Source organism: Pseudophryne corroboree, chromosome 8 (genome assembly GCF_028390025.1).
Source record: "Pseudophryne corroboree isolate aPseCor3 chromosome 8, aPseCor3.hap2, whole genome shotgun sequence".
NCBI classification, from domain to species: Eukaryota; Metazoa; Chordata; class Amphibia; order Anura; family Myobatrachidae; genus Pseudophryne; species Pseudophryne corroboree.
Window position 1 is genome coordinate 416,114,368 of NC_086451.1, and position 16,110 is coordinate 416,130,477.

General features: G+C 46.7%; 1 protein-coding gene across 1 annotated transcript in view; it reads right to left on the reverse strand.

Moving 5' to 3' along the window:
- Window positions 1–4,279: 4,279 nt before the first annotated feature.
- The window catches only part of LOC134949386 (galectin-6-like), a 28,333-nt gene continuing 16,502 nt past the window's right edge, over window positions 4,280–16,110 (reverse strand). Inside the window, exons 3-10 of the mRNA XM_063937928.1 lie at window positions 12,788–12,876; window positions 9,420–9,624; window positions 7,923–8,057; window positions 6,699–6,734; window positions 6,586–6,615; window positions 6,411–6,499; window positions 4,788–4,953; window positions 4,280–4,543 (exon numbers count right to left, since the gene is read on the reverse strand). Coding sequence (XP_063793998.1) covers window positions 4,397–4,543; window positions 4,788–4,953; window positions 6,411–6,499; window positions 6,586–6,615; window positions 6,699–6,734; window positions 7,923–8,057; window positions 9,420–9,624; window positions 12,788–12,876 — 897 coding nt within the window. The 3' untranslated portion in view covers window positions 4,280–4,396. The remainder of the gene's footprint in view (window positions 4,544–4,787; window positions 4,954–6,410; window positions 6,500–6,585; window positions 6,616–6,698; window positions 6,735–7,922; window positions 8,058–9,419; window positions 9,625–12,787; window positions 12,877–16,110) is intronic.

The following is a 16,110-nucleotide window of genomic DNA, read 5'->3' on the forward strand; positions in this document are numbered from 1 at the left end:
TCAGAAATCGGCATTCCGCACCTCCAGTGATCTCAGACTCCATTAAATCCCGCTGCATCATGTTCCATAGAGTCTCTGGTCTCAGTTTTGGTACATTGATAAGAAGTAAAAATAAAAGTGAAACTCCCAAATGAATCAATAGAAACTATATAAAACACATGGGCCCTCATTCTGAGTTGATCGCTTGCTAGCTACTTTTTGCAGCCGTGCAAACGTATAGTCGCCACCCACGGGGGAGTGTATTTTCGTTTTGCAAGTGTGTGAACGCTTGGGCAGCTGAGCAGTACAAAAACGTTTTTTGCAGTTTCAGAGTAGGTCTTGCGATCACTTCAACCTGTCCGGGCCTGGAATTGACGTCAGACACCCGCCCTGCAAACGCCTGGACACGCCTGCGTTTTTCCAACCACTCCCTGAAAACGGTCAGTTGCAGCCCACAAACGCCTTCTTCCTGTCAATCTCCTTGCGATCGGCTGTGTGAATGGAATCGTCGCTAGAAGCAATGCAAAACAACAATGCACTTTGTACCCGTACGCCGCACGTGCGCTTTGCGGCCCATACGCACGCGTGGTTTTGGCGTTTTTTAAACTGATCGCTACGCAGTGAACAACGGCAGCTAGCGATCAACTCGGAATGAGGGCCATGGGTCGTTCTGACACCTATAACATTCCCCTAACAGATAGGGCATGTAGTAATACTGCAGATATTGCTGCATAACATTTAATTTATGGCATTATCAAATTGCTGTAATAAAGCACGAAGGGGCATATTTATTAATTATCAGCTTCTAGACCCAATTCTAACTTCTTATCACCATTTTTGTATAAAGCAACACATGCTGGGAGATCGGCACCGAGAAGAGCCTGTCCCTGCGATATGTTATAGAAGTGAAGTTATTGCTTGGTTTCTTCCTTGGAACCCTGGCATGGTACTGAGAGTGCTTGGTCTGCTCAGGGGCCACTGCTGGGGAGGGATCGGATCTCTCTCCCAGTAAGAGGGATATCCAATTCTGTGGCGTCACAACGTGGGTGCGGGGGGTGCGGCCCGCACCCGGGTGTCACCCGCCGAGGGGTGACACCAAAATGCCGGCACTGCATTCCGCATTCAGCCTGTGCGCGAGAGACTTGCCGCAGCTTCACCCGCCGGCAGCGCCGCACACTCACATGCAGACCGGACACACGTGAGAGACTCAGCAGCCCCAGGCTGCAGGCTTAGGAGGGGGGGAAGGGGCGGGATGGGGGAGGAAGGGACAGAGTGGGCATGTATGAGGGATAGAGGCACTTCCCGGGGGGGCAGCCAACATCTTCTTAACCCCCTGGAGTGCCGAAAACGTGGGTCCGCTCGCGAGGCCACACCCCCTTATGGTAGGCCACACACCCGTTTCGCTACCTCCCGCACCGGGTGTCACCAGGGGCAGTGACGCCCCTGATCCAATTAGCCCCGGGAGAAAGTTGTTTTTTTTTACAGGCGATCAATCTGGATAGCCTGTAAGAAAAAATAATCGGTGAAACATCGGAAAAAAGTCAGATGTTTTACCGGGGATAATTGGATATCCCCCTAAATGTTGCTGCCCATATGTTGTGTATATAGGGTCTCATTCAGACCCAATCGCACGCTGCATTTTTTCGCATGCCGTGCGATCGGGTCTGTACCGCATATGCGTGCGGGGGTCGCGGGAGAGCGACGGCTTCTACGACGGAAGCGATTGACAGGCAGAAGGCGTTTCTGGGCGGCAACTCACCGTTTTCTGGGAGTGTCGGAAGAAACGCAGGCGTGTCCGGCCATGTCCTGGGAGGGTTCCTGACATCAGCTTCTTCAAGGGTCATCGCAGCGAATGAGTAAGTCCTGGGCTGTGCAGACTGCACAAACTTTTGTTTGTGTACCTCACTGCACAGCTGAACGCAGCCCTGCAAAGCCCTAACCCCCTCCCCTGTAGGCGGCGATTAAAAAATAGCCTGAGTGCGACCAGGTCTGAATTAGGCCCATAGTTCCCATTGCTGTATATGTATTCTGGTGGAAGGTTACAACGGATCTTATTTTAGTTGGCGTATGAATATCATTCTGTGTCTTTGGCTTCCTGCAGTTTTTCAGTAAATAAACATGCAACACTCACTGAGTCCTGGTTACATGAAAACCCTTATTGAAATATAAGTAACAGACTTAACACCATAGGCTACAGAGGCTAATGCCATCTAAAGATGCCAGTGTGGCAAAGCTCCAGAATATTTTTCCCTCCTTTCTGGGCATTCTTGAGTTCACAATGGGTGAAGGTGCCATACACATGGCTATCATGTATGCACGACACATCAACTTATTGTAGGCAGCGATAGGCTATCAGCAACAGAGGAGGATGCGGCAGAGGAGGGGGACCTCAACGGAGGGGTAAGTCATTCTTAAATACCAACAGCATATTTTCAGGGGTTCACTACGGCTGGCCGGCGGTCGGGCTCCCGGCGACCAGCATACCGGCGCCGGGAGCCCAACCGCCGGCTTACCGACAGTGTGGCGAGGGCAAATGAGCCCCTTGCGGGCTCGCTGCGCTCGCCACGGGCACGGTGGCGCACTACGCGCGCCACACTATTTTATTCTCCCTCTATGGGGGTCGTGGACCCCCACGAGGGAAAATAAGTGTCGGTATGCCGGCTGTTGGGCTCCCGGCGCCGGTATACTGAGCGCCGGGAGCCCGACCGCCGGTATACAGAAGACCACCCATTTTCAGTAGTATCACTGTGATACCAAAAGAAATATGCCATTTTGTAATAAGGTTCATTGTTAAATGTGACCCTAAAGGGGAGGTTTCTGCAAGAGATGTGTGTTGAGCGATTTAGCTTAGGCGATGTCCCTTGAACATCCCGGTGTCTAGATTGCTCATACACATGTTGCGATGTGTGCCGAGCGATCTGTGGTAAGCGATTTATACTAAGAACATAAGAAAAAGCCATTTTGAATAATGGGTTGGTAATATAGAAGGGGTGGGTGTGTCTTTTTCTGTTGAGGAATTGCGGTGGCCATTTTAAAATCAGTGCCTTCATTGCTACTTACCAAACACTATCTCCGGACTGGCTCCTTGTTTCCTCCTGCAGCTTGGCATGGCGCAGCGTGAAACTTGAAGAGGAGGGATCAGGCGGAGGCAGGGGAGCAGTGGGTGACGTCAATCGCTATCGCTCATTGCTGTACACATAAGCGATTTCAAGTTTTGTGCTAAGAAATCTGACTAGATTTTAGTTTACCTGCATGCAGGCCAATCTAGAGCCGGCGATAGCTATGTGGTATACACCCAGAGCGATGTGTGCTTAAATTCTAAGCAATCTAGTCAGATTGCTTAGAAATTAAGCAAAAATTGCTACGTGTGTAGTGTACCCTCCTTTAGAATATAATGTAGACCAATTGTTTAATCTGCCTGTTACAGGTATGAGATCTTTATATCCTTCAAGTTTAGAAAATGAAAAAAAAAAAAACAATACAATAAATACATTGTTCCTTTCTTGTAACACCAGCCTTATAATACACAAGTCTCACTTTTAGCACCAGATTTATTTTCAGCAGGAATGTGTTGCATGGTGTAATTCCCTTACCCTGTGTGTCTCCCTCTTTATAAGGCCACTTTAGTGAAATGCTCAGACGGACCCCCATATGACAGATAGTGTAACGGCAGAGATGGAAAACCAGAAGAGAATTTGGCAGCCTTTGCATCATGTGACCTCCACTGGACAACTTAGAGGTCACGTCATGTAACTGGAGGAGAAACTGCTGTCTGCAGTCTAAGTAACCTGTGAGGGAATTTTGTAGCAAGTGGGGTTGGTTTTATTGGCACGTGGGACATTTTGTCACTAGTTGGGGTCTGATGGCATTTAAGAGAATGTGGAGCAAGCAGGGAGATGGAGTGGAATGTGGAGGGTCTAAAGGCCAATTTGGAGGCGTTTAGAGGTCATTTTGAAGTCTGTTAGCTAATGAATCATGGGGGCCTTGACATGCACGTTCCTTGTAGTGTATCGGGCTATCCATCACTGTGTACAGGCATTGGGATCAGTCCTCTGAGTTCCAATGGCCATCTTAATGTACAGGCTCACTGGGCAGCTGCCAAGGGCCCCACAATTCTAAGGGCCTTCGAGCAGGGGTAGGTGGTGGTCACATCAGAGCAGCATTCTGCCTACAACTGTGGTGAAGTTACAAACAACCGCCAGCATTTGGGCCTGGCACCTGCTGGAGATATGAGATGCAGCTCTGCAATAAATGTGATCATCAGTTTAACAGAATAATATAGGAAATGCAGACTTCCTGGTTTGAGTATGTATATGAACTTTATAGAAACATTTTTATGCATGGTTTGTTAGTATCAGTAAACATGGAGATAACTGCTCATGGGGATTTGTTAGACAGAGGTTCGTTCGAGAAGAGATCAGATGAATACAAAAATCAGCTTCACATCTCCTTCCACCTCCAGGCAGTCCACCTGCTGCAAGTTCGGCATGCGATTAGCATAGTTAAAGCTGTGACATCCATTTATAAAGACCTTGAAATGTTTTTCTCCAGCGCGGACAGAAATCTGGAAGAGATAAGGAAGACAACTAACACTTATTACAGGAGCATCGTCTAAGTGTCAATCATTGCAGGTCATCCACTGGCCTGACCATCGCGGTTCGTGACACACACATCTCGAACACCTGTAACAAGCTGCCCTCTAATGCACATCAAACCCAGAGATCCAGCTGACCGCCAGTGCAAACAGACCATCATTTCACAGGCAAACTTCTGACAGGGACGGTTTAAGAGAAGAGTAAGCAACTTACCTCAAAGAACTCCCCATGCTTGAAGGGATTTTTGGCCAAATCCTTTTCTTCCTCTCCCCAGACCCCATTTACAAAACTGTTCCTGACCACCGTAGATTTGTTGAGACGAGGGTTCAAATGGAAAGCAATTTCATTGCTGTAGCCAACCTTGAAATTTATAGCAAAGCTGGACAAGGAGCACCAATCAGTTAATAGATATAATTAGCAGGTAGCTGACACATATTGCATTGCAGAGAACAATATAGTAAATGTCATTTTACAAGATGCACAAATGTGCGATTGCAACACATGTAATATTTGATGTCCTTGTACAAAACTTTTTTTTTTTATATGCTACGTGCTACGAACCGATCTGAGTTAGGCCCAATGGGGGTCATTCCGACCCGTTCGCACGCAGCGGTTCTTCGCTGCAGTGCGAGCGGGTCGGAACCGCGCATGCAGCGACGCGCACAGCGAAAAAAGAAGACGACGCGCCGATCGCAAGAAGATTGACAGCGGAGAGGCGTTCCGGGGTGGAGACTCACCGTTGGATGCCGTTTTCGAGGAGTGGTCGTCGGAACGCAGGCGTGTCCAGGCAAACGGAGGGCGGATGTCTGACGTCAAAGCCGGGAGGAACGTCGCTAGATCCGTCGCACAGGGTAAGTAGCTCCAGGCTTACTCTTCAACTGCACAAAACTTTTTTAGCTAAGCAGGGCTGCACAAGCGAACGCAGCCCTGCTAAGCTAAAGTACACTCCCCCATAGGCAGAGATTAGTTGATCGCGCCAGCAGCAAAAAGTTGCTGGCTGCGATCAACTCGGAATGACCCCCATTATCCCAGAGAAGAAGCAATGGTGCTTCAGCTGTCTGCAGAGATGTGAGGAAGGAACAGCTGCAGTGGAATGTCAGGGTTACACTAAACACTGGTTTAAAGTGTAAATGTTGGGTCTTAGGGCCTGATTCAGACCTGATCGATGTGCTGCAAATTACTCTGTCCTGCAATCAGATAGTCGCCGCCCAGGAGGAGTGAAAACCCGCCCCGTGCAAGTGTGCGATTGCATGTGTACGCTGTGCAAAAGATCTCAGTCAGTGGACAGCTGCAAAACCGTTCGCATCACACTCACCATCAAATGATTTTTCCAGTCTGTGCGGTGTGTGCAGTCTGTGCGTAGCCCAGGACTTACTCCTGCAGTGCGAAGGAATCAGGCTGATCGGGGGCCGGAGCTGACGTCACACCCTGCCCTCCCTGAAAATGCTTGGGAATGCCTGCGTTTTTCCTGACACTCCCAGAAAACGCCCAGTTACCACCCACAAATGTCCTCTTCCTGTCAATCAGCATGCGAACGCTCGTGCGGTCGGAATTTTTGCACCATCCTGTCGCTGTTTGGCGACACACCTGCGCATTGCAGTGCATACGCATGCGCAGTAGTTCGATAATCACCCGCTGTGCGAAGACGCACAGCAGCGATCAGATTGAGTCGAGCCCTTAGTTCTCCTTTAACACAGAACTCCACACAATTCTATTTTTTTCTATTTTTCAAATGCTCCAACCCCAAGTGATCAAAAAATAAATAACAAATTAAGAAATGTATTCACGAATCCTCAGAAAAACATTGCCAGAGCATTGCAGAGCATTGTGGCTCACCTTTTGGCATTAGATTTCACAAGGCCTTTTATGACCGCGCTACGTCTTGGGACCATCCCGCCTCTGATAGCTGCTTTGAACGGAACTGTCTAGAAGGAGAGACAAAGTCGCTCAGTGGTGAGCATTGTACTGTGCTGTTAGGAATCAGGGTGTTCAATATTTGTTGGGTACTTACTGGGTTCAGCGCTGCGGGTCCCATCATAGGCTATATAACAAACAGAGACAACATTAAACCTGCGGAACCAGTTACTGCTTACCAACCAATCACGGTCACCAGATCATACTAACCAATAGCTGCGTCTGTAAGGCTGACAGCACAAGAGTCTGCAAGACATACATGACAATTGGCTCATTACCTCAGGGATAGATAAGTAAGCCCAGCATGAATACAAGCATCTACTACAAACATAACAAATGCATTTGATGCATGTAAAATACAGGGTTCTACTGTGCGCCCATTAATAATGAAACTAGGGTTATTTCCACTGGCTAATGTTTTGGTCATGTATATGGGTCTCATTCTCAGAAGGTCTAATTCCCGGAACGTCTCACCCATGAGTTTCTTAGTCGGTCAGTCCCAACAGTTGCTTATTTCTGTGTATTTCTTAAAGGTTATTGAATTTTAATTGTATTTAAATGAGCACATAAGATATTTTAAAAAATTACATCCAAGCCAATGGATGTAATATATATAAGTCTAAAGACCGCTAAGACACATACATGCCCAATCCTTTGAAATGTACAATACTTAGGGCCCGTACACACTGGCCGATATATCGCGGGTCCTTCGGCCAGTGTGTACGGCTGATACGTCTGTGAACTCCGTCGTTCACAGACGTATCGCGTCGGCCCCGCAGCACAGCCGACGGCCAATATATCTAACGATATATTGGCGCGTCGCTGTGTGTGTACGGGCAACCAGCCGACCGCCCGTACACAAGCTGCGGCCGCCGGCGGTGATTGACAGCTGAACTGGGCGGGCGGGTGTACACGCCCGCCCAGTTCATGACGTCAGTCCCCGATGGATCAGCCAGTGTGTATGCTCAACACACTGCCCGATCCGTCCATAGATATATCTTCCGATCAGTTGATCGGCAGATATATCTTACAGTGTGTACCCACCTTTATACGTAGGGTTTAATCAGTATCTTCCGATAGATATTCAGTTATGCTCCTGGTATATGTTCAGATTTCTAGACTGGTAACTTTATACTATATTATTTAGGTTGTAATATTCAGATTTATTCAAGCTAGGAGGACTAATTGTGTATTTATTACCCTCTGTACCATAGTAACTAAGTGCTTACATGGGTCTTCAACCTGCGGCCCTCCAGCTGCTGTGGAACTACACATCCCAGAATGCCCTGCCTCAGTTTAGCATGCCTTAATAGCAAAACTGTGGCAGGGCATGCTGGGATGTGTAGTTCCACAGCAGCTGGAGGGCCGCAGGTTGAAGACCCATGGCTTAGAATAACTCCAGCCGCATAGCTAACACTCCTCCATGTGACTTACCCCTTTCACGCCAGGTCCACAGCCCAAAATGTTGAGTGATTGAACTTCCACATCCCCAGTCACTTGCAGCCACAATACATTTTCCAGAGGAATCCGGTGTGCAAACTCATAGAAACGTTCTCCACTTGCAGACACCTGAATAGTACAACAGACACGTAACAGGGAGAACTGAGTGCTATACAGAAGTAGTAACCGTGCAGATTAATAGAAAGATTCAAATAAAGATCGATAAATACAATTCATGATACGCGTTGGCTTTATACACTTAATTCCATATTTAGGTGAGTTTCACACTACAATCTTCCAGTAGCCTCATATACAGTGGTGCTTTAAAGTTTGTGAACCCTGCAGAATTTTCTATATTTCTGCTGAAATTTGGCCTAAAATTACCTCAGATTTTTTCACACAAGTCCTAAAAAGTAGATAAAACAAATGACACAAAAATTTGGACATGCTCATTTATTTTTTATTAAGGAAAATTATCCAGTATATCACAGATCTATGAGTAGCAAAAGTATCTGAACCTTTCTGAAGGGTTCACAAATGTTCAAGCACCACTGTTACTGCTTTATGCTGTAGGACAGGCCTGGCCAACCTGTGGCTCTCCAGATGTTGTGAAACTACACATCCCAGCATGCCCTGCCACAGTTTTAGCATTCCCTAATTGCAAAACTGGGGCAAGGCATGATGGGACTTGTAATTTTACAATAGCTGGAGAGCCACAGGTTAGCCAGGCCTGCTGTAGGAGTACCTTTCTCCTTCTATTACAAAAGTCAGTGGCTTTCAGCACCACAAATCAAAACTTCCACTACCACGCGGAGTCCTGCTTTCCCTTACATGGATGGAATGCTGCCTCAACACTCACCTCCTGAAATATTCTGTGCTGCTTTAAACATTCTAATGATCTGATTGGCTGGCGGGTTGTTGTTTTTTTTGCTAACTTCAAAACTGAGAACATTCAGCCATGCAGATTAATACCCCACGGGTTCCACTCAAGACTTTGTAGATTTCCACCTTGTTGCACTAGTGCCAAATGCTGGTCTTATATATATTTTGGATTCCCACGTTACAGGGGAAATATATCTTCTCAATAGATTAGATACTCCAATATGGTAATAAATGAACATTCTATCTGTAGATCTCCCAGGTAAAAAAAACAAAAACAAACAAAAAAAGCACTCATTTTTTTTTTTTAGAATGGTTGAGAAAATGAAATAAAAGTATTGTTCCTGGCAAAGCCTATGCCGTGACCATCAACTCAAACACTGGGTGATGGAAAGCCCTCAAGTACTTAATGGACTGCATTAGTTATTATTTCACAATTATATATTTATCGCGGCTTGGAGATAGATAAAGTGGAGAGAGGTAAAGCACCAACCAATCAGCTTCTGTCATTTTACAGGATGTGATTGGTTTAGTAGTTTATCTCTCTCCAAGCTTGTGTTTGGTCAGTGAAGAGTAATGATGATATGAACGTGATGCCAGTGTCCATCTTACCAGGTAGTTGTTTCGAGTGATCTCGAACAGGATCACAAAGGGTTTTCCAACTTTAAACGGCATCTCCTTCTTCAGTTCCTCATCTCCCCAAGTCCCACCTTGCCGCGAGTTAAACACAACGCGGTCACGGCCGTCATACCGGGCATTCATGTGGAGGGCAATGTCTGAACCCTCATCATCACCAGTTGCAAAGTTGACCGTAAACCTAATAAACGCAAGTGGGCAGTGTCAGTGTTCAGTTGGAGAACAAGAAATCATTAGGAACATCAAATTAAAGGGGAGATGTATCAAGCCTTGAAGAGAGATAAAGTGGAGATGTTGCCCATAGTGACCAATCAGCTCCTAGTTATCATTTATCTAGCACAATCTATAAAATGACAGCCACACGCTGATTAGTTGCTATGGGCAACTTCTCTACTTTATTTCCCTCCAAGGCTTGATACATCTCCCTGAAAGAGAGATCAGAGAGAGTGCATTTGGACCATGCTTGATTTAGGATAAGCAAGAGCATGGTTTAGTTAAGGGACTTGTCCGTTTGTGCTCTGTAGTAAGTATAGTGCCCCACAGAGTAATGCAGAATTCGGCATGGACAGATAAAAGGCGTTGTTGGGGGAGGTATAGGGAGATATACTGAGGAGTCTATTCATGAAGCAGTGAAAAGACTGGAGAAGTTGCCCATGGCAACCAATCAGCTGCTCCGTACAATTCTGTAGTATACAAATTATAAAGGTTACTTCAATGCTGATTGGTTGCCACGGGCAACTTCACCACTGGCTCACTTCTAACACATGTCACTGCTTCATGAATAGACGCCCTCCCTTGGAGAGTGATAAAGTAGAGAGAGAAAGCACCAGTCAATCAGCTTCTAACTGCCATGTTACAGGCTGTGGGGGAGATGTATTATAGCGCAATAAAACTTCCTGCTTCGCATCATTACCGAGACAAAGCAGGAAGCTACACCAACAATATGTATTAAAATCCTGTCTGCCGCAGCAGGTGTGTGAAACCTCCCTCCTCAGGCTATCCCCGCTAGAGCACTCAATGCATCAGCCTAGTGCTGATGTGCTGTGTCTCTACCCCGGCCGGCTCCATAGAGCATGCATGAGATCTCGATACTATCATGAGATCTCCTAAGCACCCCAGAGCCAGCAGCCGCAGTAGCCAGGGTCAACGCTGTCCTTGCTGTGGTGTATGGGCAACAACACCTATAGATGTTGAAATCAATAGCTGCAGGTGTCAGAACAGTCAGTGCAACCAGTGCTGAAAGTAGAGTGGTACGGGGTGGTATGGAGTACCATTAAGAAATATGGTCCAGCCCAATGCTGGGGCATAATTTACAAGGGGCACTTTTGTAAAATGGTGTCAGTGGCATAACTGTGTAGCATAATATGTCATTACGGTGTGTGGTATAATGTATTAAAGTCATTACGGTGTGTGTCATAATGTGTAATGGGCATTACGGTGTGTGGCATAATGTGTAATGGGCATTACGGTGTGTGGCATAATGTGTAATGGGTGTTACGGTGTCTGGCATAATGTGTAATGGGCATTACTGTGTTTGGCATGATGTGTAAGGGGCATTACGGTGTGTGGCATAATGTGGCCATGCCCCTATTGTCATGTAGCCACTCCCCTAGTTTTGTGTGACCATGCCCCCTCATGACACGTGACCATGCCTAGTATTCTTTTCAGTACCACTAAGAAAACATTTCTACTTGCACCACTGAGTGTAACAGACGTAACGTGCGCTGATACCTCTTCTCCCCCTAAACGACTAATCTACCTCTATGTTTGAAAAATGGCAGTTAAGAGATGATTGCCTGGTACTTTATCTCTCTCCACTTAATCACTCTCCAAAGTTTAGTACATCTGGCCCACAAAATGAAAATGAAAAGAGTAGAGGGCCGTACTGACAGGGAGATTTCCCCAGAGATGTGTGCCGAGCGGTCTAGCACAGACCGCTCAGCAAACATCTCTCCCCCCTGACCAGCACAGCGTGTTGTGCTGAGCGAGGATGGACGGACGGACGGGGGGGGGGGGGGCACTCATTTCACCCAGCGGTGAAATCTAGCAGTGGCGCCGACACCCCTACACATGAAGAGATGTTCAGCTAATTTCTAAGTAATCTAGTCAGATTGCTTAGAAATTAGCTGAACATCGCTCCGTGTGCCCCCCTTAAAGAGGGATGAAATGAAGATGTCCAGCAGGGATTATGTGAGATTAACAGATGGTCAATATGATAAGACATCAGCAGTAAGGATATGGGAATAGGAATGATGGGGAAATTATGGACGGTAACTGTACCCATCACCTACATACAAAGAAGACTGCGTCATTCATGAGTGTCCAGCCTGTCCGCTAGGTACTAGAGCCCATCACCAAGGCACAAAGCGGGTACTTCAGAGTTGATCGCAGCAGCAAATTTGTTAGCAGTTGGGTAAAACCATGGCCCTCGTTCCGAGTTGATCGCTCGGTAAAAATCTTCGCATCGCAGCGATTTTCCGCTTAATGCGCATGCGCAATGTTCGCACTGCGACTGCGCCAAGTAAATTTGCTATGTACTTAGGAATTTTACTCACGGCTTTTTCATCGGTCTGGCGATCGTAATGTGATTGACAGGAAATGGGTGTTACTGGGCGGAAACAGGCCGTTTTATGGGCGTGTGGGAAAAAACGCTACCGTTTCCGGAAAAAACGCAGGAGTGGCCGGAGAAACGGGGGAGTGTCTGGGCGAACGCTGGGTGTGTTTGTGACGTCAAACCAGGAACGACAAGCACTGAACTGATCGCAGATGCCGAGTAAGTCTGGAGCTACTCAGAAACTGCTACGAGGTGTGTAATCGCAATATTGCGAATACATCGTTCGCAATTTTAAGATGCTAAGATTCACTCCCAGTAGGCGGCGGCTTAGCGTGAGCAACTCTGCTAAAATCGCCTTGCGAGCGACCAACTCGGAATGAGGGCCCATGTGCACTGCAGATATAACATGTGCAGATAGAGTTAGATTTGGGTGGGTTATTTTGTTTCTGTGCAGGGTAAATATTGGCTGCTTTATTTTTACGCTGCAATTTAGATTTCACTTTGAACACACTCCACCCAAATCTAACCTTCTCTGAACACGTTATATCTACCCCCCTGCAGAGCGAAAGGTTTTGCCCAACTGCTAACAAATTTGCTGCTGTGATCAACTCTGAATTAGGCCCAACGTTCCTTCATATGCTGCACTCTCATGAATATTGGTACAGACCACAAAATGGCTGCCTTTATTGTATCTAAGTAACGGGCATATTTAGGAAACAAAGTAAAAGTAATAGGACATGCATTTGAGTTTAGTATTATTGACATAACATTGGATGACTGAATACTGTACCTGTTAGATTTACTGTTAGTAAGGGCCTGAATACACACAGCCATTCCTTGTCGCAGACCACCAGCAATCAGGGTAGTGTAAGGGATAGGCTGCAATTGGTAAAGAAAGGGTTACTGAATGGTATCACAAATATGCGTGTGCCACATTTACGTTATTCACTGAGCCTCAACTGGCTAGGCTGGTTACTCCTGGTGCGTTAGACCAAGAATGAGTGGAAATTCCCCTTTGTTATATTTGAAAGCACTAAACTAACAAATATCAGATAACGTGATCTCGAAACTGTGACTGGTTCTCTGGGAGAACATCGATAGCTCAGCAGGTGGGGGGTTTCTTTTAAACTCATTGCAGAATGTCAGAGACCCCGGTGCAGGCAGATATCTCCTCCATAAGCTTAACTTACTACATCACTCTTCAAGAGGACCTTTTGAATATTCTGGAGAACGTTCACCGTGCCACACCCCTTGTTAATGACTGTCCTGCTCCAAGTGACCTGATGGAGCGAATGTAAAAGTCTTGGACTCACAGGCATTGGCTAGAACCCCTCTAGTCTGGCAAATGTTTTGAAGCGTCAGTCATCTAAAAGACAACACCAACCAGGTAGTGCGTTTTAAATAAATAATTGCCTCATTAAAACACTGACCAGACTTTCCGCGATGCCTGCAAGTTCTCCAGTTTACCCAAATATCTGCATTCTCATGTGAGTTACAACATAAGGCCTAATTCAGACCTGATTGCAGCAGCAAAATCTTTCTCTAATGCGCAAAACCATGTGCACTGCAGGGGAGGCAGATGTAACATGTGCAGAGAGAGTTAGATTTGGGTGGGGTGTGTTCCAACTGAAATCTAAATTGCAGTGTAAAAATAAAGCAGCCAGTATTTACCCTGCACAGAAACAATATAACCCATCCAAATCTAACTCTCTGCACGTTACATCTGCCCCACCTGCAGTGCACATGGTTTTGCCAATCAGAGAAAGATTTTGCTGCTGTGATCAGGTCTGAATAAGGCCCATTGACTCAACAGCTCAAATATTCTCTACTGATGTCACCTGATGAGAAACCAAGAATGCAATTTACTCTGTACAATGCACTTGACCCAATTTGCTTGAAGCTAATGTCCAAGGACTGATATTTTCAAGTGATAACAATGCTGATTCCTACTGTAGCCTGTATGGCACTAAACCCCCCTCCAATGACTGCACCTTTCAAACATGGTCTCTCCATCCATATTTTTCACGTTGGCATGGTAGAGTATAGTCACCTAATTGGTCATCTCTCCGCAAGTGACATCATTTTCAGCCCTTGTTCAGACCACTCTATCATTGGGACGTCTTTTATTAACATAAAAAAATAAACCCATGGGTCCGACCACCCTTGAGAATTACTGTAACACTTTAAAAAATGTTGCCATTTAAAAAAGACGATATATTTATATTTATTCCAGAATCAAAGGGCCAAATTAAGACCTGATCGCTCCTCTGCGATTTTGTAAGAGCACTGCGATCAGATACTAGCCGCCCATAGAGAGTGAAACCCCGCCCCGTGCAAATTTGCGAATGCATGCATAAGCCGTGCAAAACTTTGCGAGACAGCGGACATCTGCAAATCCGTTAGCAACTCACTCACCATCATATGATTTTTCCATACAGTGCAGTCTGCGCGCAGCCCAGGACTTACCCCTAAGTGCGATGAGAACGGGCTGATTGGGGCCAGAGCTGACGTCACATACCCGCCCTGAAAACGCTTGGGCACGCCTACGTTTTTCATGACACTCCCAGAAAATGGTCAGTTACCTCCCCCAAACGTTCGCTTCCTGTCAATCAACTTGCGTTCGCCTAGCGATAAAAAAGGCAGGATTTTCTCGCAGTTTGGCCTTGCGCCTGCACATTACGATCAATACGCATGCGCAGTCATTCGATAATCAGCCACTGCGATTTCGCACAACAGTGATCAGGTCTGAATTAGGGAGGTAATAATTCCAAGTTGATCGCAGCAGGAATTTTGTTAGCAGTTGGACAAAACCATGTGCACTGCAGGGGAGGCAGATATAACATGTGCGGAAAGAGTTAGATTTGGGTGGGTTATTTTGTTTCTGTGCAGGGTAAATACTGGCTGCTTTATTTTTACACTGCAAATGAGATTTCAGTTTGAACACACCCCACCCAAATCTAACTCTCTCTGCACATGTTATATCTGCCTCCCCTGCAGTGCACATGGTTTTGCCCAACTGCTAACAAAATTCCTGCTGCGATCAACTTGGAATTACCCCCTAGGCTCAGTGATTATAATTTATCACCGTATATCGCAGCAATAAATAATGTAGTATTGTGGCAATGTACCAAAATACACATGTAGGGACTCGGGCGCTGGTAAGACCCCGTCCTTTTAATGGGTGAATACAATTTGAGGAAATGGAGCCCATAGGCTGCAATGGCAGACGCCATCTTAAGGTAACACAAACGCTGAGACGCGGCGCCACATAAACGTGTGGAGCATATAAGACCATCATAGGGCCAGCACTAAACACAATTATATCTCATCAACGACGATCTCTTCTAGACAAGCTATCTATTCAGTCTGAGCACTGGCAGAAGGCAAGGATGCCCCATGTCCCCTTTCATATTCATGCTTTGTATTGCCGCTAATATTAGGCCATACATGAAAGTTGTCCAGGTGGGCCCTAGTCATTATACGAGTTAGTTATTTGCAGAAATTGGGGTAGATTTACTGCTTGGGAGCAAGAGATTGGGAGACTCTAGATCAGGAAGGTTGGTTGCCCATTAATCTACCTATAGCGAAATCATCTGTCTATGTAGCTATAAGAGAAAACACCTGTATTGCTTTCACAGGCTGGTATTTAGGGGGTAATGCAGCGGCAGCGATTGCAGTCTGAATTGGAGTGCGCGTGGAGTGCGCGTTCGCAGCGACCGCAATGCGCGTGCACATCCCGGGAGCCCAGTGAGATGCTAAAAGCATCTCAATGGCTGTGATCGCCTCTACCTGATTGACAGGCAGAGGCGGTCGCGGGAGGAGGGATGCGAACAGTGTTATAACGCCGTTGGTGGGGTGCGGTCCGGACAACAGATGCGTGTCAGGACCATTGGGGGGACTACAGTAGCTGCGTGACGTCACATGCAGCCGCTGTGACCCCGGAACGCGGTGGGTAGCACCCTGCCAGCGCGCAGGAGCTGCTCAGGTAGGGAGCTACTCGCCAGGCACAAAAGCAACCGCCGCCATGCAATGCTTTTGTACCTGTGCGGGGAGGGTAAGGCCTGACATGCGGGGCGGACTATCTCTGTGCTGGGCGTCCCCCCTCATCAGAGT